The sequence below is a fragment of the Triturus cristatus genome, chromosome 11 (genome assembly GCF_964204655.1).
Source record: "Triturus cristatus chromosome 11, aTriCri1.1, whole genome shotgun sequence".
Lineage (NCBI taxonomy): Eukaryota > Metazoa > Chordata > Amphibia > Caudata > Salamandridae > Triturus > Triturus cristatus.
Window position 1 is genome coordinate 980,074,889 of NC_140594.1, and position 23,686 is coordinate 980,098,574.

The 23,686-nt window shown below is 44.9% G+C and overlaps 1 protein-coding gene across 5 annotated transcripts in view; it reads right to left on the reverse strand.

The window, feature by feature from the left end:
• The window catches only part of LOC146785779 (zinc finger protein ZIC 4-like), a 394,504-nt gene that overhangs the window by 366,278 nt on the left and 4,540 nt on the right, over positions 1 to 23,686 (reverse strand). For 2 of the 5 annotated variants that reach the window (XR_014970794.1, XR_014970793.1), the window contains exons 1-3: positions 10,923 to 12,625; positions 4,261 to 4,373; positions 2,184 to 2,307 (exon numbers count right to left, since the gene is read on the reverse strand). Coding sequence is in view for 1 of the 5 variants with exons in the window: in XM_085635034.1 (XP_085491160.1) it covers positions 3,937 to 4,373; positions 10,923 to 12,078 (1,593 nt within the window). In the remaining 4 variants the exon portion in view is untranslated. Of the gene's footprint in view, positions 1 to 2,183; positions 2,308 to 3,081; positions 4,374 to 10,922; positions 12,626 to 17,522; positions 17,626 to 21,885; positions 21,967 to 22,393; positions 22,511 to 23,686 lie in introns of those variants that run through there. The other 3 variants (XR_014970795.1, XR_014970796.1, XM_085635034.1) reach the window with 3 other exon arrangements.

A 23,686-nucleotide genomic window follows, 5' to 3' on the forward strand; every position in this document is an offset into this window, starting at 1 on the left:
GGAAAATCGACTCAGTGCCTATTTCACCACCGACGCATTGACCCAGAACGCTCGGATTTTCGATGCATCGCACTTGTGCGCCAATTTCTTCATCTACATTGTCCAGCAGTAAGGAACCGAGGTTGTGTGTCGAGAGATCAACAAATTACCTCCCATCACTGCAACCTCCCCTCACAGTACTGAACCAACGCATTAGCTCCCCTGCGCTGCAGCAAGAAACCGACGCATCACCTCCCATCGCAGTAAGGAACCGACACATCACCTCTCCTGGGAGGAAGGAAACGAAGCATTGATTTGTGTAGCTGGTGCCTAACCTCCCCTGCGCCTGTTTTCGTCTATGATTTTGATGCATTTCAGGTACTTTGTCTTAAAAGTGAAGCATCCATAGTTTCCTATGGACTGAAATATTTTGAACCTTTTTTAAGTGATATCTTTGCTTATGTCTGTTAGATTTTTTTCATTTTGCTCTTGTTTTATTCAGATAAATATTTGGTATGTTTCTAACTTGGTGTGGTGTCCTTTTGTAGTGTTTTCACTGTGTTACTGTGTGTGTATGTACAAAAATGCTTTACGCATAATATGACTGCTTGTGCCAAGGTAACAAGGGGGTGAGCAGGGGTTATTCAAAGCCATGTGCATCATGGACAAGATTTTCTAGAAAGATCCCAGGGCACCTTTGGAAGTTATCCACTGTACACGCCAAGTATTCCAATATGGCCATATTTCTCCAGGTGCAGATAGGCCGACACTGTGGAACACCCGCAACTTCTTAGCAAGCATACCAAGCTACCTCACGCCTGAGAACTAAACTAATAAAACGAGTCACAATTGTAACAACTCCAAAACACAGAAAGTGGGTAAAGATGTGCAGGTTACCTCTCTTCTTTGACAGTGTATGTCTTAACACAATTGTCACCTTATTTCTGCATTGTGGGTTCTCCTTCCATACACATGGTAGTTATCATACACTCAAGGACCCCAGCCACTACGCCTCCTGGTCCAGGTGCCAAGAATCATGCACACGTTTTTTTACCATAAACACACTTATCCTGTACAGTTACTTTTATGTTTCACTTAAATGCATTACTCAGGCAGCACACTTGGTTCGGTGTAACAAAACCCTCTGTAGAGGCAAGAAAGGACATATTGGCGATATAGAAACATTCCAAAATAAATACCTACATTTTTTTACTAAGATATCAAATGTGTGTGTTTTGTGCAAACGCTTATATTTATTGTCCGTTTACCTCACCCATTAAATAGAACACAGATCAAAACTACGAAGGGCAACAAGGGTCCCCCCACGGCGCTGTGCCACTAAGATATCCATTGTGTGCCTGTGTGTGCGTGTAGGAGTGTGTGTGCCTATGTGTGAAATTTACATTAGCAAATGACCTCGAAAACTTTTTCAAAGTATTGTTCGTTCAAAAGCTAAAATGTAAATCTGTCAGAAATGGTCCCCTGCCATTGTGTCACCTCTAGCCCATTACCACCCCATACACAACACACACACACACATTTGAGAAATAGAAATCTTTACAAGAAGCCACATGATGGATGGTAGGTAGGCCATATTAAGCCGACATGAAACCAAAGGTCAGTGGAAATGTGTCTTAATAGAGTGTCTCAAATGAAGTGTGTCTCCTTTGAAAGCAGCTTGCAATTGCTCCAGTCATTACCATAGAGAGCTTAACGTGGCATGTTGACGCGCCATAAAACTCACACTTTCTCCCCATCCCGGCCCCCACCTTCCAGAAAAAAAAGACTCTTTGAACAACCCTGGCTTCATTAGACCTTCTCCTTTTCTTTCCCTTAAAACCCGTTTCCTTGCCTTTAGAATCGCGCCATCAAATCAAAATGCCTTCTCTGATCACTGCAGAGAGAAGAAAGTAAAGTTAACTGACGCCTCGATTCAGAAGGCCCTTCTTCCTGACATTATTATCCATTTTATTGTGATCTAGGACAAGTGCCCATTCGCGTGGTTTTTGTTTGCAGGGATTCTAATGGCAATGATTTAGCTCTTCCCGAACAAAAAAATTACATATACTTGTATACAGGGAGGTGGGGAGTAGGCCTGTTAGACGTAAATATTTTGTCGGTGGTGAAAAGCCTGGAAAGACTCCAGACTTGGGCTTTCAGTATTTAAGTATGACTCGCCGATTGCCATAGAAATCCTAACTTACCATGAAGATGCACCGTTGGGAAGAAATAGGTCTTTGTGGAAGGGCGGCTTTGATGTCTGCGGCGCAATATTCAGGCTTTCAGCTGCGGCTGTCTGCAGTACCTTGAGAGCAACGGGGTGGACATCTGTAACAAGCAAATGAAAAATTAAAGGTGATTACCCGCAGAACCAAGCGGGTGTGTAAAAAAAAGAAGAGAAAAAAAGATCAGAATGGATAAGGGAATGGGGGGGGGGGGGGGGGACATAATCAAACCTTGAGCCATGGGAAAACTCCCCTGCGGATGCCAGACTTTTTTGGGGGGCCCAAGGTAGAATTTTATGCTTCAGAAAGAAAAGTCTGGTTACACAGCCAGTATAATACTGTACTACAAAACCGCTGGGGATAGACACCAACTCGGCTGTGTGGCTGTGAGCCGCAGGGTTTTATTTTGCATGTGCCTAGAAGTCTTACGAAGATGGAGGGCGCAAAACCCTCTTTTTGCAACTTGTTTTCTGGAGACTTTTTCGGGGTGGAATCGGGTTTAAGCAGGATTATATGTATCTTCTACAGCTGTGCAGACTTTTGGGGGCCAGACACCAGCTTAATCCCGCTTTCTATTTCTCACAGCGGCCCGATTGTTCGCACCGAGCAGGGCGCACGGCTACCGCTGGGATTTGACTGAAAAAAAGAGAAAAGGACTTGGACGCTTCGCCATGCAGTCTGCATCCCGGAGCTCTCTGAAAGTGTGAAGGGAAAAACAGCACGGAAATGGATTCTCGGCGTCAACAAGGGAAGCGCGTTCAGGTATTTCTCGGTTGGTAATTCATACACCTTGCAACTATGAGAATTGCTTTGTCTGCAAAATTAACGTGACCTGATTTAGAAAAAAAAACACGTTTTTCAAATGTTTCAACGCCAGTGGTGTTTTACTTACAAAAGGAGCAAATAATTTACAAGACATCTGTTCTGCGTTTAGAAATACTTTTTGTTTACGTGTTCCATTGTTCATTCAGAAAATGTAAAAACGTACAAATGCGTTTAAGTAGACTTTAAACTGCACAACGCCACTCACAACATTCATGAATATTTTGACCTGGTATCCCCAACGCCTTCTCCCGGTCATCATTTTCTGACATCAAAATATGTTTAAGAAATACACGTGAAGAAAGAAACGTTACAAATGTAAAATGTCATGGGAAAAATGCAATTAGGCCACGGGCTGGAATTGTTTTTTCATTTGACAAGGGTGAGCAAAATATACATACCTGGAATGATAATGGGATTCTGTATTTACAATACGATAATAAGAAGCTCGGGTTCCTCGTTTATATACAAATTGCCAACAAATAATTGTTGTTTTTGAACAAAAAAAGTACATGAAAAGTCTATCAAAATTGTTGATCAATAAAACACTGCCACTAAAATTGAACAATCTGTACATTGTTTATAAATCAGTATTAAAACACTTTGGTTCCTTGATACAAAAAACGTGTAAAAGTGGTGATTCGTAAACATATAAGCGAAAGTGAAAGAGAGGAAATGAGTTTATCACGGTCCTACACAAGATGGCAGGCGAGGGGAAGTGATTGGGAAAATCATGGCTCCCATTAAAAATAATATTTTCTAATAAAACACGCCAAGAGAACACAATGTACTTAGTTCTGCCCGTGTTGTGGCGTGACTCTGCATTGGCCCATCCATTTAAGTGAAGCTTTCCTGTGTACTGCTCCGGTGCGCTACTTCCTGTTCCGGTGCGGTCTGGGAGGCCTGAGTCCTAGTAGTTGGGCCTAGGCTCGCAGTCTGGGTAGCGGGTGTCCCCGGGCTCCGGGGACGGCGTGTTGCTAGGAGGGGTGGGCATGCCTGCAGCCCCCGAGCCCTGGCACACATACCACTCGCTTAGGTTGGCCGCCCGAGAGGATGGCAAGGGTTCCGAGTGGGAGGAGGAGGCTGGCGGCTCCTGGCCCGAGTCCGAGGAGGGGGACACCAGGGAAGGAATGGACGACTCGTAGCCCGAGCTCGGGGGAGGGGACTTGCAGTGCACCTTCATATGTTTCCGCAGGGAGCTGGGGTGGGTGTACGACTTGTCGCAGCCACACACCTTGCAGTTGTACGGTTTGTCGCTGGTGTGGACGTGGGAGTGCTTCTTCCGGTCACTGCTGTTGGCAAAGCGTCGGTCGCAGCCGTCGAACTCGCATTTGAAGGGCTTTTCACCTGAAAGTGCAACAAGCTAACATTAAAAACCGGTAGAGGTTTCTTGTCGTGCAGAAATGAGCACAAAGGCAACAAAAGGCTGTATTTAGAAGAAGGTTGTTACTCACGAATGTCACTGCACTCACACCACCCATCCAAGTACACACACACTTAGTTGTGGCATCTCTGTCCCCCTACAGAACTCGTCAAAAGCCAAGTTCGTTTTTTAACAGTTCCTACCAGCGAGCAATGTGCAACAGCTGGGATTCGGGAATATGGTCTCATCCACATTCTCTGTGCCATAGTTTACTAAATATTTAGAAAAAAGGGTGTCGTGGCACGCCAAAAGCCTACCACATAGCTTCTCGGCGCTTTACACAGGGGATTATGTATACTTTTAGTCCAACAGCTGTCTTGAAGTTACAAAGTCAAAGTGTGCATGTAAATAGCATAGAGGTCTACATTAGCGTCAGTGGGTGCTTGAAAACTGCAAAAACACCTATACACTAGGTAACAGATTCGCTCAGAACACTTATGTGGGTAAAATAATAATCCTATTAGGATAGAGTAATATAAATCTGTGCAACGGCAGAGCAGTCTAAAGCAAACCGAGAGTAAAGGGGGGGGGGGGTGGAGGGGGGGTCTTCCTGGAGTTAGGAAAGTTATCCAGGAAGGGCTGTGCGTGTGTTTGGGGGTGGGTGAGGGTCTTTCTAACATAGGATAGGGGCTTTCTAAAAACTACGGTATTGTTGCAATGAAGCCATGTGCAAAGTTGGAAACCCTTCAGAATTACCACATTGCCATTACTCCTTACAATGAGCATGAATACCCCCCCCCCACACACACACACACACACACACACCCCTTAACTCTGTGGGTCACTATAGGTTGAGAATTCCACTCACCAAAATTGCGCTTATGGTTTTCTTAGTAATTTTTCTGGGATAAAGATTTTCTTGCTTATGGAGACGTGGTGTTTTGCAAAATGCTTTTTCAATAAATTCTAATTAAACCATGGTCAACCTTCTGCATTTACAAGATCCAGAGTATGCTGATTGTCTGGTATAAGAAACTGTGCTTATTGTAAAAATTAATAATAATAATTAAAGACAGATTTTCCAGTTCGTGAGCCGTTGTAACCCAAATTTACCCAAAATCCAATTTTTTCTCTCTCTATTGCCACGCGCTAGTTCCTCCTCTGTACTTAGCTGACGGATAAGGCAAGCCAGCGAGGCCATAATTAAAAAGCTGCATCTATGCTATTGCTCGCGAAATCGCTTAATTAAAATAAAACTACTGTTTCGGATGACTACAATTACCGTTGCGTGGAGGGCTCGGTTTTAGGCCGCGGTGACGTTTTGCCAGTTAGGACAAGGCGCTAATTACCGCTAACAGTGGTGCCGAGGTGAGCTGCAGATGAGAGGGTGTTATTGTTGTTTCTTTGCGGCGCACGCCACACTGAAATCCCTCCAATGCGCACATGTTTTACTATGGGCATCAGTCCCCTTTTGGAAATGATCCAGGCGCCCCTCAGCTAAGCAAATATCTGGTGCACTAACGGTCTGGACTCGGGCCTGAGCGTGCAGTGCCCTTAAAAGCATGTGTTCCTGAGGGCCAACCTACAAACCAACATAGTGTCTCCTTCACATGCAAAACTGTTGTTCTCTCTCTCTCTCTCTCCCCCCCATGAACTTGAAAAATATTATTCACAAGTGAAGGATACATAGTGCCACAAACATACAACCAGCTAGATTCAAAGTGAACAGTAAAAGGTGCAACCAGGATACATAGTGCCACAAGCATACAACCAGCTAGATTCAAAGTGAGCAGTAAAAGATGCAACCAGGATACATAGTGCCACAAGCATACAACCAGCTAGATTCAAAGTGAGCAGTAAAAGATGCAACCAGGATACATAGTGCCACAAGCATACAACCAGCTAGATTCAAAGTGAGCAGTAAAAGATGCAACCAGGATACATAGTGCCACAAGCATACAACCAGCTAGATTCAATGTGAGCAGTAAAAGATGCAACCAGGATACATAGTGCCACAAGCATACAACCAGCTAGATTCAAAGTGAGCAGTAAAAGATGCAACCAGGATACATAGTGCCACAAGCATACAACCAGCTAGATTCAAAGTGAGCAGTAAAAGATGCAACCAGGATACATAGTGCCACAAGCATACAACCAGCTAGATTCAAAGTGAGCAGTAAAAGATGCAACCAGGATACATAGTGCCACAAGCATACAACCAGCTAGATTCAATGTGAGCAGTAAAAGATGTAACCAGGATACATAGTGCCACAAGCATACAACCAGCTAGATTCAAAGTGAGCAGTAAAAGATGCAACCAGGATACATAGTGCCACAAGCATACAACCAGCTAGATTCAAAGTGAGCAGTAAATGATGCAACCAGGATACATAGTGCCACAAGCATACAACCAGCTAGATTCAAAGTGAGCAGTAAAAGATGCAACCAGGATACATAGTGCCACAACCATACAACCAGCTAGATTCAAAGTGAGCAGTAAAAGATGCAACCAGGATACATAGTGCCACAAGCATACAACCAGCTAGATTCAAAGTGAGCAGTAAAAGATGCAACCAGGATACATAGTGCCACAAGCATACAACCAGCTAGATTCAAAGTGAGCAGTAAAAGATGCAACCAGGATACATAGTGCCACAAGCATACAACCAGCTAGATTCAAAGTGAGCAGTAAAAGATGCAACCAGGATACATAGTGCCACAAGCATACAACCAGCTAGATTCAAAGTGAGCAGTAAAAGATGCAACCAGGATACATAGTGCCACAAGCATACAACCAGCTAAATTCAAAGTGAGCAGTAAAAGATGCAACCAGGATACATAGTGCCACAACCATACAACCAGCTAGATTCAAAGTGAGCAGTAAAAGATGCAACCAGGATACATAGTGCCACAAGCATACAACCAGCTAGATTCAAAGTGAGCAAGCAGTAAAAGATGCAACCAGGATACATAGTGCCACAAGCATACAACCAGCTAGATTCAAAGTGAGCAGTAAAAGATGCAACCAGGATACATAGTGCCACAAGCATACAACCAGCTAGATTCAAAGTGAGCAGTAAAAGATGCAACCAGGATACATAGTGCCACAAGCATACAACCAGCTAGATTCAAAGTGAGCAGTAAAAGATGCAACCAGGATACATAGTGCCACACACATACAACCAGCTAGATTCAAAGTGAGCAGTAAAAGATGCAACCAGGATACATAGTGCCACAACCATACAACCAGCTAGATTCAAAGTGAGCAGTAAAAGATGCAACCAGGATACATAGTGCCACACACATACAACCAGCTAGATTCAAAGTGAGCAGTAAAAGATGCCTGAAAACGGGGTAAGCGACGTTTGAGAATACTGGGATGGGCCAAATACTTACAGCTCCTTGTTATTACACCATGAGTGTAATGTAAACTTTAGTTAATGAAACTCATCCAGAATAAACCTGTGTAGGATATAATTGAAAGCCAGGTATATTTTGTGTAGGCCTAAAGCATGACGGCCCCTACTGGTGGGTGAACTCGGATTAACCCTTTTGTGAACCTAGTGACTTCGAGGCTTCTCCATTAGCCAGACAGGGTAACATTTTTTAATGGATGAGTATTCGTCATAATTTATTGGGGATTGGTTGTTTCTCCCTTCTCTTTTCAATTATCTTCATGCAAATTCGTTTGTCAGACTTCTGCGGCGATCACAATAAAAGCCCATTGGTCCATCGCCCCTCACGTTTCCAAATGTTGTTTTCAGGGGAAGCGATGCTGCTTGTAACACCTCGATGGGGGCAGGTTGTGTAGACATATCTTCAGTGGGTACAAGGAGGCGCCTGCTTACCAGTAAGCACCCTGGAAGTGTAGCTGTACATAAAAAGCAGTTTGACCCCGAGCCTCTGGCGCTGAAACCAGCAATCAGGCACGTTAGTGTAGAACAAGCAAGCGGTAAGTTAAGAGCCCCCGGGCATGGGCGCGCGCATAAAGCACGCCGCCGTGCACCCAGGTGAAGGGTGCGCGCTGGCTCAATCTGTCAACCCGCCTCGCGCGACTCCATTCATTCGACACCTACTTCCCTCTTCGGGGAGCGGAGAGGGGGTTTTCAGAGGGGGCGCCATAGTCTGCTTTTGTCAGAAACTGTCTGACTGCACGATTCTTTTCATGTTTATGCTGCACACGCGTTTCATTTTTTTTATCACGCGCTCACACCCAAGTGCTCAGACGCACACGCGTAATATTTGTCACAGACACGCTTTATCTTGAGTCGCAGGCATACTTTAAGTTGTATCCTATACACGCGGGTATTTTCTAGTTTGTGACACAGGCGTCACACTGCTGTTTTACGGGGAAATGCACTTAATTTTTACACACTACACACTGTAATTTGTATGACAATACACTCACACACATACACACACACCCACCTTGTCTCGTATCTCACAAACGCCACATCGTTTTTCTTATTATATAGGCACATAATCATAATTAATCATACCCACTGTATTTCTTTATACTGACTGCATGCGCACAAACGCGTGCACTGCACTACTAACCACACACCTTGTATATGAATCGAAAGTGCATCTATCTATCTATCTATCTATCTATCTATCTATCTATCTATCTATCTATCTATCTATCTATCTGTCTATCTGTCTGTCTGTCTGTCTATGTATCTATCCTTCCTTCACGCGCATACATACGTGCTTACTGTTTTTTTGCCACATCCTTTATGCTTTTTGCCACTCACATTTCCCTGTGCCACACACACCGTAACACCGTATTTGTTGCTACACACTGGCTCCATATTATAACGCGGCTCATATCTGTACCAGTCAGTCGTCTACCACAAACACACACACGTACAGACACACACGCACACGCTCGCACGCACAGGCATGTCAGCACGCACACAAATACCAACACCATTCCTGTTGCTCTCCACACAGAATCGTGTGGCATACTGCACCGTTGCACACGTGTAGGCTGGTCTCAAAAAGAGCCTAATCCGCCATTTTACACCAGAAAGCATAACAACTGTTACACTGTACCACAGCAAGGTTCCTGAGCCCAACCTCCACATTCACGTTTCATCCTATCTTCATGTACGTTTCTCCTCCGAGTGTGTTTGTGTGATCCCGTTTGCGTTGTTTTTATTTTTTCCCTGTGCACCTGTCGAGTTAACCCCTGGTTTGTTTTGTTTTCTCAGGAGCTACCACTTCATCAAAAAAAAACTATTTCTAGAGAACGCCCAATCCTGAAGGCCCTCAAACGCTTTCAGACACTTTGATAAATACGTATGCCCATATGGGAAAATAGAACTGTCCGTGGGCCGTGCTACTGCTTTATATGTAGACCAGAGCACGCGCTGATGTTAAACACTGGGATACATGTAAAGAGATCTAAGCCCGCTCTAAATGTACCTAACAGAAGGAAGGCAGTTGTGGCCAATATTTCATGACACCCCTTTCCTCGACATCAAAGCCGGGGTCTTCAAAGGAATTGCTTGGTTGTTTACCTAACTGTGCCTTCCTCGGGGATGGTGTGGTGGTGGTGTGTGCGTTTATGGAGGGCGGGGTGGGGACGGGGTGCTGCAGCTTGTGTGGCTTGGCCATGCTGCAAGCCGAATCCAGGCGCCGTACACGGAAAAGGGGATATCTAAAGCACGTCTACAGCAGAAAGCAACACATACACTAAAGAGACCACGGGTACGTGCTCAACACCGCCCACCAGCTACAATCGCGGACATTTCCCACAGTGCAGAAAGAGTCACCGCTGAATGTGCAACAGAAGTATTTTATCTAAAGTATGCGTTCTATTCACCGCCCGGCTGCTCTGTTAGCTGCGGTGCTCTGTTTAGTGCCCGGAAGGATTGTGTTATTAGCGTCTGTGATTTTGGTTTTGTTTGCTATTTTGTTTCACTTTTGGACAATATTACACTTTTGAAAGTCTGCTGACGAGGCAAGAAAAGACCAGTTTTGAATCTGCAGTAACATATAACGCATGGCACAGGCTAAGAGATCTGAGGATGAGTTTCCTCAAGAAATGGCATTAATTATACATACGAGGGGTCCTCGGAGCTCCGGTGTCTGTGCACACAGTTCATCTCCAACCGCCATTCAGAACTGACAGATGTTAGTGTAACTTGCACTACACAAATATCCTGGAATACAGTATTAAACCAACTGCACACATTCCAAATTCTACCCAGGAACTCAACATTTACAAGAAAGCCACACACTAGTGTACTTTTCAGACACGTTCTTCAAACATTTATCTAAACAAATCTAAAAATAGCTATCTGAAAACGTGAAGAGATTCAAAAGTGCACTACTGTGCCACATCAATACACAAAAAGACATGAAAACAGCATATATACCATGCAGACTTGTGTAAGAACAATGAACAACACATGGAGATAACTACCCATGGAGTGTGCTTGTAGAAACAAAAAAACTGAAAAAAATCAAATGATGCGATGTATAGATGGATTAACGGTGGCATTGCAAGGGAGGACGACCATACTGACCTGTGTGAGTTCTTTTGTGAATCTTGAGGTTTTCCGATCTTGCAAAGACTTTGCCGCAGGTGGGGAAGGGGCAGGGGAAGGGCTTCTCGCCCGTGTGCACTCGGATGTGGTTGACCAGTTTGTACTTGGCTTTGAAGGGCTTGCCCTCCCGCGGACACTCTTCCCAGAAGCAGACGTGGTTGGGCTGCTCGGGTCCCCCGACGTGCTCCACCGTCACGTGCGTGACCAGCTCGTGCATGGTGCTGAAAGTCTTGGAGCAGAGGCTTCGAGGCACTGGGCCCTCCTCGATCCAGCGGCACAGCAGCTCCTGCTTGATGGGCTGCCGCAGGTAGCGGAAGAAGGCACCCGGGCCGTTGTGCGGGGCCAGGTTGACGTTCAGGCTCATGCCGGGGTAACTGTGCAGGGCGGCGGCGGGGACGAGAGGCTCCGTCCGGGCAGTCGGCACTGGACTGAAGTGCTCTGCCCGCGCGTACATGTCTCCAGGTAGCCCGAGCCGTATTTGTCCGTTCAGGGGGTGGCCTCCTGGGGCTGCGTGTGCAGGCTGCTCGTGGTGAAGTCCGGAGAAGAGGGGGTGGTGGTGGTGGTGGAAGGCTGCGGCCTCGGAGCGCTGCTGACCATGGTGCCCGCCGGAGCAGCTACCTGTTGTTGAGACAAACATGCCGTGGTGAGAGTTGGGCGCATGCTGCGGCCGCCCCGGGCGCAGGAGCAGATCCCGGCCGGCGGACAGCACCTGGGCCGGGTGAGGCAGGGAGTAGGGACCGGCAGGCTGAGCCGGGAGGAAGGCTCCCGAGTGGCCGGGGTGCTGCTGCGGTGGCGGTTGCTGGTGGTGGTAATGCTGCGGCTGGTGCAGGTGGTGCAGCTGGTGGTGGGCAGGGCTGAGTCTGAGGGCCGCGGGGCGCTGCTGCTGCCCCAGGTGCTCGGGCCGGAGCGGGGGAGCCGGCCCCGCGCACTCCCCGGGGTGCGGGGGAGCCATGGCGTGCGGGTAAGCGCCGAACCCCGGGAAGCCTGTCATGCTCTGAGGGGCAGGATGATGATGATGATGGTGGTGGTGGTGGTAGGGGTGAGCCCCCGCTGCCAAGTCAACTAATCTCAGCGCCGGGCTGCGGTCACAGAGCGCAGGCTCCGCGCCCGGACTCCCCCAGGCGTCAAAACTCATCGCCCCTAATCTAAAGTCACCTGCCAGCAGGAAAATAATAAAAAAACAACTTTGTTTCAAAGTTCGTCAAGTTTTTTTTTTCTTTTAATGCGTACGTGGGATCCCATACGCTTGAGAGGCAGCAGCAGGAGACTTCGAGACCCTGAATAGAGATTCATGGGCGCTTCTACGGCCCAGAGAGTTGAACAATAACGGCGCGCGCTGATTGGCCGGCGCCGGATGATTGACGTCACGGGTGACAGCTCCTGCTGAAGCCTGAAAGGCATTAGCCGAGGGGCTGTGCGCACTGCGCCTGCGCGCAACCCACACGACTCAGCGCTCAGTCACACCACTTTCTTTTACTACTGAGCTGTGCCGGGCGCTGTGTTTTTTTCTTCTGCTGCTGACATTTTTTGTACGTCTATTTTACAATTGAAGAAGCTCCAGCATCTAGTATAAGAGACGAGAGCTAGCTATGCATTTACTTGCCTTTTTATTTTTACAAAAAAGAAGATAGGAAAATCCTGCATCAGACGAGTAGATGTTTATTTCTATTAAAACGTTTAGGTAGCAATACGTGTGTGTGTGCGTGTGTATATATATCTCGTATATTTCGTTGATGCAATTTTAATTTTTACACATTGACCTGGGACATAAACAAAGTATATGGTCCCAGTATTTTGTTCGACATCCGTCGGAAAGGAAAAAAAAACAACTAAGCGGTACTGGAATGCAATTTAACAGTATCTCAAACTAGCTATGATTTAGTTAAAAACTGCCCAACCCATCTGGAAAAGAGTCCTGAAAGCCAAGAATATGTGTCTTCCGGATTAGCTATATTTTAGAAGGGGCTCTACTTAACTTGTTTTAAAATACGTGGAAATACACATTTTTTCCCTGACACAGGAGACCTACACTGTGTCGTAACCTAATGTTTTTGAAACACTTATACTAACCAACTATATTAAGTGTTTCTAGCTTTCACTTTTGCAGTAGAAAACGGAGGAAAATGGCGGAGAAGCCTGTCCTACCATCTGGATATTGGTTCATGAATTACGCGCATTTTATCGTCGCAGCATAGGCCTGTCTTAACTTAATAAAATGCTTACTGGGTATATGGGCTTGTAAGTAAAATATTACAACTACTTTCATGTTTTTACTAAATGCTTTATTACGCTTCGGTAATCTAATTTGTGTCTCTATAGCAACTGCTGACATTTCGTGTATTTATATTCCAATTAAGAGGCAAAGCTTTTCCAATAAACTACTACCTTACATAATTTTAACGATTCAGAAAAGCGAAAATCGATGAAGGAGCTGTAAAACAAAATGTATCTGTAACTCGTTGAGCAGGTGAAATATAGCGACGTGGGTGAGTGATGAGGCGCACTTGTAGGAAATGGAGGCAGAAGAGTTGCATAGCATGGCATACCAATCCGAAAGAATCCCCCAGACATTTTACCTTGCAAGGGGCCGGATCTTATGTTTTTTGGCACCTAATTTTACTTTTCAGCCTAGAGATTACTCCTAGTCGCAATAAAATTATGTTTTCGCACCCTAAACAGTGTTTTTTTCGCAAGCTCCCACTTGTGTGCAGCGTGATGCCACGAAGGCATCATTCATTAAAATAAAATAACAAATATATGTGATTCTTACAAACATACTTGTTGTCCTGTGACGATTTTTGTTTAATATTAAATTAAAATAAATAACAAGTAATTGTCTCAAAATGGGATCGTTCGAAATACGTATGTGGCATGCCATGAATTCACCAAAAGACAAAGGAAAGACGGAAAGGATTGTTGTGGAGTGCAACTGTGGAACATATGTAGGAGAGAGCTTTTGTGGCCAAAAGTTCACAACCCTCAACATATGCTATGCGATTGTTATCCGAGAAACCTATTCCACGCTGTGATATGTGCTCAAACTGGCGTAATATTGGTCGGACGTCTATATAGGGTTCCCATATAGACGGAAAAAACAAGAGCCTTTTAATAAATACTGTGAGCGTTCAACTCACTTTCAGGCCACTCTTGTCTTAAACAGACGTCGCCATTTAATAATTCGCTGTTCATTCACTCCATCCATTCAACCATCCGGCCACTCAGACTGCATTTCACACACCCACTACCATATTAACTCAGTGGTCCAATAAACCTACAGTCCGTCCGTCCATCCATCCACCCATCTTCCAGACCGCATTGCATCCACCCTCTGAAATCTAATAAACATACACAGTCCGTCCATCCATCCATCCACCCATCCATCTTCCCAGACCGCATATCATCCACTCTCTGAAATCTAATAAACCTATGCAGTCCGTCCATCCATCCATCCTCCCAGACCTCATTTCATCCACCCTCTGAAATCTAATAAACCTACACAGTCCGTCCGTCCATCCATCCACCCATCTTCCCAGACCGCATTGCATCCACCCTCTGAAATCTAATAAACCGACACAGTCCGTCCATCCATCCATCCATCCACCCATCCACCCATCCATATTCCCAGACCGCATATCATCCACTCTCTGAAATCTAATAAACCTATGCAGTCCGTCCATCCATCCATCCTCCCAGACCTCATTTCATCCACCCTCTGAAATCTAATAAACCTACACAGTCCGTCCATCCATCCGCCCAGACCACATTTCACCCACACTCTGAAATCTAATAAACCTACACAGTCCGTCCATCCATCCATCCATCCACCCATCCACCCATCCATATTCCCAGACCGCATATCATCCACTCTCTGAAATCTAATAAACCTATGCAGTCCGTCCATCCATCCATCCTCCCAGACCTCATTTCATCCACCCTCTGAAATCTAATAAACCTACACAGTCCGTCCATCCATCCGCCCAGACCACATTTCACCCACACTCTGAAATCTAATAAACCTACACAGTCCGTCCATCCATCCATCCATCCATCCACCCATCCATGTTCCCAGACCGCATATCATCCACTCTCTGAAATCTAATAAACCTATGCAGTCCGTCCATCCATCCATCCTCCCAGACCTCATTTCATCCACCCTCTGAAATCTAATAAACCTACACAGTCCGTCCATCCATCCGCCCAGACCACATTTCACCCACACTCCGAAATCTAATAAACCATCCATCCTCCGAGACCGCATTTCATCCACCCTCTGAAATCTAATAAACCTACAAGGCCATCCATCCATCCGGGGCTGCATTTCGTCCTTCCACTGAGGTGTGAACTCAGACGTCTAATAAACCTATACAGTCCATCCATCGATCCATCCCTATGTGATTTCGTCCATCAACTGGTCTATCAAATCGGTGTTCTAATCACCATCCATAATTCATCTATCCACCCATTCAACCATCCATCCATGCATCCGTGCGCTGTGGGCCCGTCTCTATTTCGTCTGTCCGCCCTTCGGTTAGTCTGTCTGCATCCTTGCTTTCATAGCTTTACGCCTCTTCTATGCTGACCTTTCCTACTTGCCTATCTCCCTACCTACTCCTTTCTGCATGCCTACCCTACTGCCTTCTGCGTGCCTATCTTTGCCACTTATTCCCACCCACGCCTTGTTGCCCCCCTTCCCCCACACACAGAAACGTCTATATCTATCATTCTGTGGGTCTCTGGGCTTGGCTGTCGGGGGTGTGGTTGAGAGGTCAGCCGGTATGGCCTCTCCTGGCCCCCGTTATGGGCAGCCCGAGATAAGAAACTCGCCGATTGTGAAATGACTCGCAGACAGCCTGAGGTGCGGGGACGTGTTCTGTTCAGTGAGGAGCGACTTCTGACCTCGTCTGAGGCGGGCACCCGCGCTTTCAGGATGCAGTACATGGTATATATGCAACATCCCATCGCCTGCCGCCATATGCACTCTTTATGCAACGCTGTTTGACTGTAAATATGAACCGTGGTTCGATTAAATGCAGCAATTTGTCAAAAGTGTGTGTAGGCACAGAGTGCGAGACTGTGTGTGAGAAATGTACGTGCTTATGTGCCCGTACAACCTGTCGGTGTGTGAAGTAAAGCGGGTTTGTGTGTTTGTTTGTGTGTGCTTTCGCGCGCGCGTTCGTGTGCGTAAGAGAGGGAGAGCTGTTTGTTCCTGTTTCTGTGTGAAAATGTGAACAAGCCTGTTGGTTAATGCCCCGCCCCCCACACTCACTCTTGCTTGGACCTTTTACAAGTGTCATCACATGAAACATAACATGTCTGTACGCGCTCACAGATACTCAGGCACACACACATGTGTACACACATACATAAGTAGGCTACAGACACACAACTGCGCACAACAGACAGACAACTGCACACATAAAATGTGCTCTCTGCATGGGCCTCTAACAACCACATAAATACAGACACAAAACACACACATATATACACACACTAACAGGCACAGAGACACAGAAATACGCAAAGTCGAGCACAGAGAAACACAGAGCCATGGGCATACTCATGCCAATACTTACAGAATTCACATTCACAACATGCACAAGCATACATACACCCCCACATACATCAAGGAACCATGCACAGAAAAAGACGCACACACAGACATGTGCAGAGAGGGACACTGACCAACGCAGGTGTGGTCTCATTTACTATATTTTGAGACAGCGAAGCAACCCTTCCTGCTGTGCTGCCATGCCTCGAAATTTAGGGCCACGAATGCGCCGCAGATACTGCGCATGTCCTTCTCCCCTGCGCTGGCGCACAAGCAGCAGCCGTGGGCCAAGGCATGTGCAAGGCGGCCTGCATTGCAGGAATGATTGTTGTTGTGGAGGAAGGGACACCCTTCTGCACAAAAACAACCAATGGCGTTTTGCTCCAAGCAAAAAAAGAGGAGATATGAAAGTATTTCTCCTCGTTGTATCACTCCATCTCCTTCCCTGGAGAGGCATTGAATTCTGACCCATTTCCAGGTTTATGACACTTTGTAAATCTGGGAATGTGTCAGGTTCCATGGATGTTGTGTGGGAACACCCTTAGCAATACCCATGGCACGACCCTTTCACCCAGAGTAATGTACCAAACGGGCCCATAATTAACAGGACATGAAAACTCATGCAGGGTGACTTCAGGTGGCCTTGTAAATATGGGCAGACACTGCGCCACCGCAGCGCCTAAAAAAAGTGACCCACCGGTAGCGCAATAGGCCTGTAAATGAGGGCTATAGTCTTGCCAGTACTTAGAGATTTCACTTTTGCACATAAACAAGCACACACATTTCCATACAAACACAAGGACACTTGTTTACACGCACACAAAACACACGTGCAAACACACAGTCCGCCACACTCAGACACACTCAGACACACTCACAAGCACATACACATAAGTGCACTGGACAACACAAATCCGCATGCATAACAGAAACGCCTGTGTGCAGAAAGAAGCCATGATGCGCCCATTTTCTCGCATGTGGAGCACTGAAGGAAGCAATTGAGCCACACGCTTAAGCCTGGTCATACTTACACATATGTGGAGGGGAAAAGGGCCTCCCATGTGACCCTTGATGCGTGTTACATTCTTCACATCTCTTTATGGTTGTGGTTGTTCTCAAAGAATGAAGAAAAGCCTGTGACAGATAAATCCACCGAAAAATTATATAGGTTACAGTTACAGGTCTTCCTAATTTTAAGGTGTTTGGTGTGTCAGCTTTAGATCGAGGAAGACAGACCCAAGCCAGATTTCTGGGTAACCACTGTGTATGTAAGGGAGGTCCATTTAGGTTCTCTGGACTAAACCTATTTCATGTGGATATCCTAAAAATCTGACAATCTGGCAGTGGCCCTGCAAACCTTGACCTACGTTGGACACCCTCGGTGTAGACAATACAATATTGAAGCAGGAAGACAGACCAAAAACAGTAGGAAGAAACTTCCACTCTGGAGACTGCATTTATAGGAACCTTCAGCATACTGATATTAAACCTGTGTGGAACTTATCTTACAAAAGCAAATTCCTGGTCTAATTTTCGGAAATACAAACCAATGAAGCTCAGCTGGTGTTTGTGACTTTGTTCGACATGCATACAGAAGGAGTGACATACATGGAAGTGAAATGCACCTTTGCTGCTCATCATTTATTTAGAATGTGTAAACAGTGGTTGGTTCTTCAAGTGGGCTTTGTTGAAGGCCCCCTGTGCACTCCATGGCGTTTCTGACGTCTTCAGGTAGACTGTAAAAGTGTAACAACGTGAAAGTTCACTAAATAGTGCACGTCCCACCATGTGCATTCCAAGTGCACTGGTCAGTGAAGGCACTTTGTTAGTCTGTCAGGCGCCTTCCTCAGTCACACATTCATGCAAGCGCACGCCTGAGAAGCAGCCACACATTTCAGATTGAGATTGAAGACAACCACAACATAGTTAAAGTATTCTGGGGTCGTGATGCAATCTAAACACATATACACTTCACAATAACACTGCCTTGACTGGAAAAAACCGATTATTGTTAGACATAGGGAGCACGCAAGTGGCATCTCTCTGTATGGTTTCAAGTGCATGTGTATAAAAAGCTGTGCAGGCAGAGGCCATTGTTGTAGCAGCACAGCATCACAACGATTATGTGTGATGCAAACACAACATGCACACCTCCCCCAGTAAGCACGCCCCTCTTAAACATAGTATCTTTTTGCAGTTCACAGGTGTGAAATTTGAATTAAAATTAGGTAAAGAGTAGAAAAAACTGTGTAGTTTAGAAAAACTGAAACCAGATTTAGAGTCAGCATAATGCATAAAGGACCCCTACGCAGAGGTGTAGTACAGCATGTTGGGGGTGTGGATTTTTAAACATGCAAACTCATGTAGGCACCTGTGAGCCGGTCACACCAACAGGACTTGCAAACAGAGCAGAAAAATGGGTATTTCAGAAGGTTATTGGAATTAATCCATGTTTTGTGTTTTCAAGTGCAATCTTGTGGGCTAGAAATGTCCGGTATCCCTACCTCTCGAAGTCTTTGTATTCAAAAGAAAATGTCCTAGTTTGAGTAATGAACTCAGGATATGGTGCAATATTTTCATGTTACAAGTTAAATCGCAGTTTACAAGAACTGGGCCGAGTCCCCCTTGTAAGAGAATGCCCTTCAAAATGGCTTATCTGGCTCAAAAAGCGCTGCAGATGGACTCATCAACCTATCTCAAACATGGTTACTTAATAAATATAGTTAATAGTAAATAATAGTTAATATTAACGAATAACAGTAAATAGTTAACAAGGACAGGAGGTGACAAAAAAGCAAGGGGTAAATTCGTCCACTCCTGAAAAACCAAGACTTTCAGCCAGGCATTCTCCTGCCAAGTTCTGAAACTTTGGAATCACCCACAGGAAACGTAAGAGTCCACCCAAACCTGTTCTTCTTCTGAAAGGGTCTTAAGATTCTCTTCAGCACATTCCAACTTAAAGACTGTGTTTTAAACCTCGTCAGATTAAGGCCGTACTCAGCCTTCCCTCTATCCCCAGGAACTTTAGATATTGCTTCTGTTCATTGTAAAAGCTGTTCTTCCGCATTAAAAAATACCTCTATTAAATACATTAATGCTTAATTAATTTTTCTATGCACCAGGTACCAACTATATAACCTGACACGGCCGTGTGGTACATCAGAAGATCAGATAAATGACCAAGTGACGTCACTCAGCCGTTCCACAGATACTAAACCACCAAGTGATGGCGTTCGGTCATGGACAAAATACCGTATGACTTCACTCGGTCATGCAACACATATGAAACAGCCAATTTACGTTATTTGCTCATGCAACAGATAATAAACTACGGCGTGACTTCACTTGGCCATGGAACATATATTAAACTACCAAGTGACGTCATTACTACGACCACTGATACTAAACTATGTTGTGATTTCCTCGGCCATGCAACATATATCAAACTACTAAGTGACGTCTTTCAGTCTTCCACAGATACTAAACTATGGTGTGAGTTTACTCGGCCATGCAACATATATCAAGCTACTAAGTGACTCCATCCAGTCTACTACAGATACCAAACTGTGATGTGATTTCATTCGGCCATGCAACATATATTAAACTAGCAAGTGACTTAATTCAGTCAACCACAGATCCTAAGCTATGGTGTGAGTTCACTCGGCCATGCAACATACATCAAGCTACTAAGTGACGTCATCCAGTCTACCACAGATACCAAACTGTGATGTGATTTCATTCGGCCATGCAACATATATTAAACTAGCAAGTGACTTCATTCAGTCAACCACAGATCCTAAGCTATGGTGTGAGTTCACTCAGCCATGCAACATATATCAAGCTACTAAGTGACGTCATCCAGGCTACCACATATACCAAACTGTAATGTGATTTCATTCGGCCATGCAACATATATTAAACTAGCAAATGACTTCATTCAGTCAACCACAGATCCTAAACTATGGTGTGAGTTCATTCGGCCACGCAACATATATCAAGCTACTAAGTGACGTCATCCAGTCTACCACAGATACCAAACTGTGATGTGATTTCATTCGGCCATGCAACATATATTAAACTAGCAAGTGACTTCATTCAGTCAACCACAGATCCTAAGCTATGGTGTGAGTTCACTCGGCCATGCAACATACATCAAGCTACTAAGTGACGTCATACAGTCTACCACAGATACCAAACTGTGATGTGATTTCATTCGGCCATGCAACATATATTAAACTAGCAAGTGACTTCATTCAGTCAACCACAGATCCTAAGCCATGGTGTGAGTTCACTCGGCCATGCAACATACATCAAGCTACTAAGTGACGTCATCCAGTCTACCACAGATACCAAACTGTGATGTGATTTCATTCGGCCATGCAACATATATTAAACCAGCAAGTGACTTCATTCAGTCAACCACAGATCCTAAGCTATGGTGTGAGCTCACTCAGCCATGCAACATATATCAAGCTACTAAGTGACGTCATCCAGGCTACCACAGATACCAAACTGTAATGTGATTTCATTCGGCCATGCAACATATATTAAACTAGCAAATGACTTCATTCAGTCAACCACAGATCCTAAACTATGGTGTGAGTTCATTCGGCCACGCAACATATATCAAGCTACTAAGTGACGTCATCCAGTCTACCACAGATACCAAACTGTGATGTGATTTCATTCGGCCATGCAACATATATTAAACTAGCAAGTGACTTCATTCAGTCAACCACAGATCCTAAGCTATGGTGTGAGTTCACTCGGCCATGCAACATACATCAAGCTACTAAGTGACGTCATACACTCTACCACCGATACCAAACTGTGATGTTATTTCATTCGGCCATGCAACATATATTAAACTAGCAAGTGACTTCATTCAGTCAACCACAGATCCTAAGCTATGGTGTGAGTTAACTCGGTCATGCAACATATATCAAGCTACTAAGTGAAGTCAGTCACATATGCTAAACAAAGTCTTACTTCACTCGGTCATGCAACAGATATTACACTAACAAGTGACGTCAGTCATTCGGTCGTACCACATATACTAAACAAAGTCTTACTTCACGCGGCCATGCAACAGATATTACTCTAACAAGTGACGTCACTCATTCGGTCGTACCACATATACTAAACAAAGTCTTACTTCACGCGGCCATGCAACAGATATTACACTAACAAGTGACGTCGTGCCACAGATACTAAACTACCGTGTGACTTCACTCGGCCATGCAACAAATATTACACTACCAAATTACGTCATTCAGTCGTACAACATATGATAAACTACCGTGTGACTTCACTCGGCCATGCAACTATCAAGTGACTTCATTCAATCGAACATCAGATAGTAAACCAGCACGTGAGTTCGCTCCGCCATCTTACCATGCAGCCATGTTGGCTTCTGTAGTGTGGCGCTTGAAATAAGACCTGGACGTACTTCAGTTGTGATCCTCGGAGTCGACCCTGCAAGATTGGAGTAGTTAAGTCTTTCAAACAGTCGGCTGGCGTTCACCGCACCCAGGGAGTGGTCCGCACGGTGCCCCCACTAAACAAGGAAGGCGTCTTCAACGTGCTCGGGTTTAACAGGGCCTGATACTATCACGCCCGTTTCCAATCAAACCGGCAGCAAATTAATTCGGGACACATATGTCATGGGGTAATGTGACAGTGGGGCACTCGAGGTCAGGCATGGCAGTGGCGACGAGAGAGTTGTCAAATATTAATTCCAGCCCTTCCGCCTGACCTGACGTTGAGCGGGATTAACCAGCTGCTGGTGGGATAGGCGTCCTTGATTTGTGTGCACGCGGGGCTGGTGCATGCTACCGAAAACTAAAAGCCCCCCCCCCACCCCCCCATATGCACACATTCCCGCGGCACATTTTAAACTTACTTCACTTTTGCTGTTTTTTTACTGTCGATTTCCCGGTGGTTTCCGCACCATGGGACTTTGAACTGGATATGCTGCGTCTGGTTTTTGGTTTTTCAAGCAGAGTTTGTGTTCCACGGGCTTAGAGAGAAAGACAGAGAATATTTTTACAAGGTGGTTTTTAAAATTCACCACTAGGGTGGCGTGAAGTGCTCTGGAGGGTAGACAGCTTCACACACACACACATTTCGATTCGATATTCATGTTATCGCATTCTAATATTATTGAAACACAAAACGGGAATTCAAACGATGAAATAATCGCAACGGTGATTTTTTTTTTCTTAAAGAATACAATCCATCCAATGTTCTCGTTTGGCAGAAAGGTACATGGGAATTACATTTAACGAATTTGACCAAGAGAGTACAGTAAAAATCGTTTCGAACGATTCAGGGTAAGTACATTCCAAATATGCCCATTCCACAGCCTCAATTGTGTACAGTATCCTTTACACGCTGTTAAAATTCGAATAGATAGAATTGGGCGGACACATTCCGTTTTCTGTACCTCCCCTCTGCCATACTTGAGACTGACGAAATGGATTTAAATATGACACTTTTTTTAGTATCTAACTTTTGAATTCATCACGGTGACGCTGCACATGGTTTGATGCCCCAGTTGTGTTTAACGACAGTTCTTTATTACAGAGTGCTTACGTTAGTCTAATGTTCGGGTGGAGGGGGATACGCATAGGTACATAGCTATTTAGATATATTTACATAAATGAATATACTGTGTAAGTTATACTTTGTATGGCCATGTTCTTATTAATACCCATGTACTAGAGACAAGTGTGTGTGTGTGTGTGTGTGTGTGTGTGTGTGTGCGCGCGCGTCTGTATACCGAGACAAGAAAGGTTACACAGAAATGTGGATATAATGATGCATAGTTATGTGGATATAGAGTGAATTTTGTATTTTTTATATCCTTCCTATTGACAGTGTACCTTAGGAAAATCTATCTATCTGTCTATCTATCTATCTACAGAGAACAAGATATAGCCATTTAGTTATAAAGGTTTATATACATATATAAAGATTTCATATTTTAACAAAGTGTCTGTAGAATTACGATCTGCGAAATTGAATCGAAATTTACCCGCCACATAATCGACACGAAAGGATAAGCACATCTGGGTATATTGCACAGTATGCAAATTATATATAGGTTTATTTCAATAAAGGAACTGTAGATAGCGCACCCTTTCTATCTAGGGAATTCATTGATAGTTGACACGTCACCTGTTCAGGGCCACGG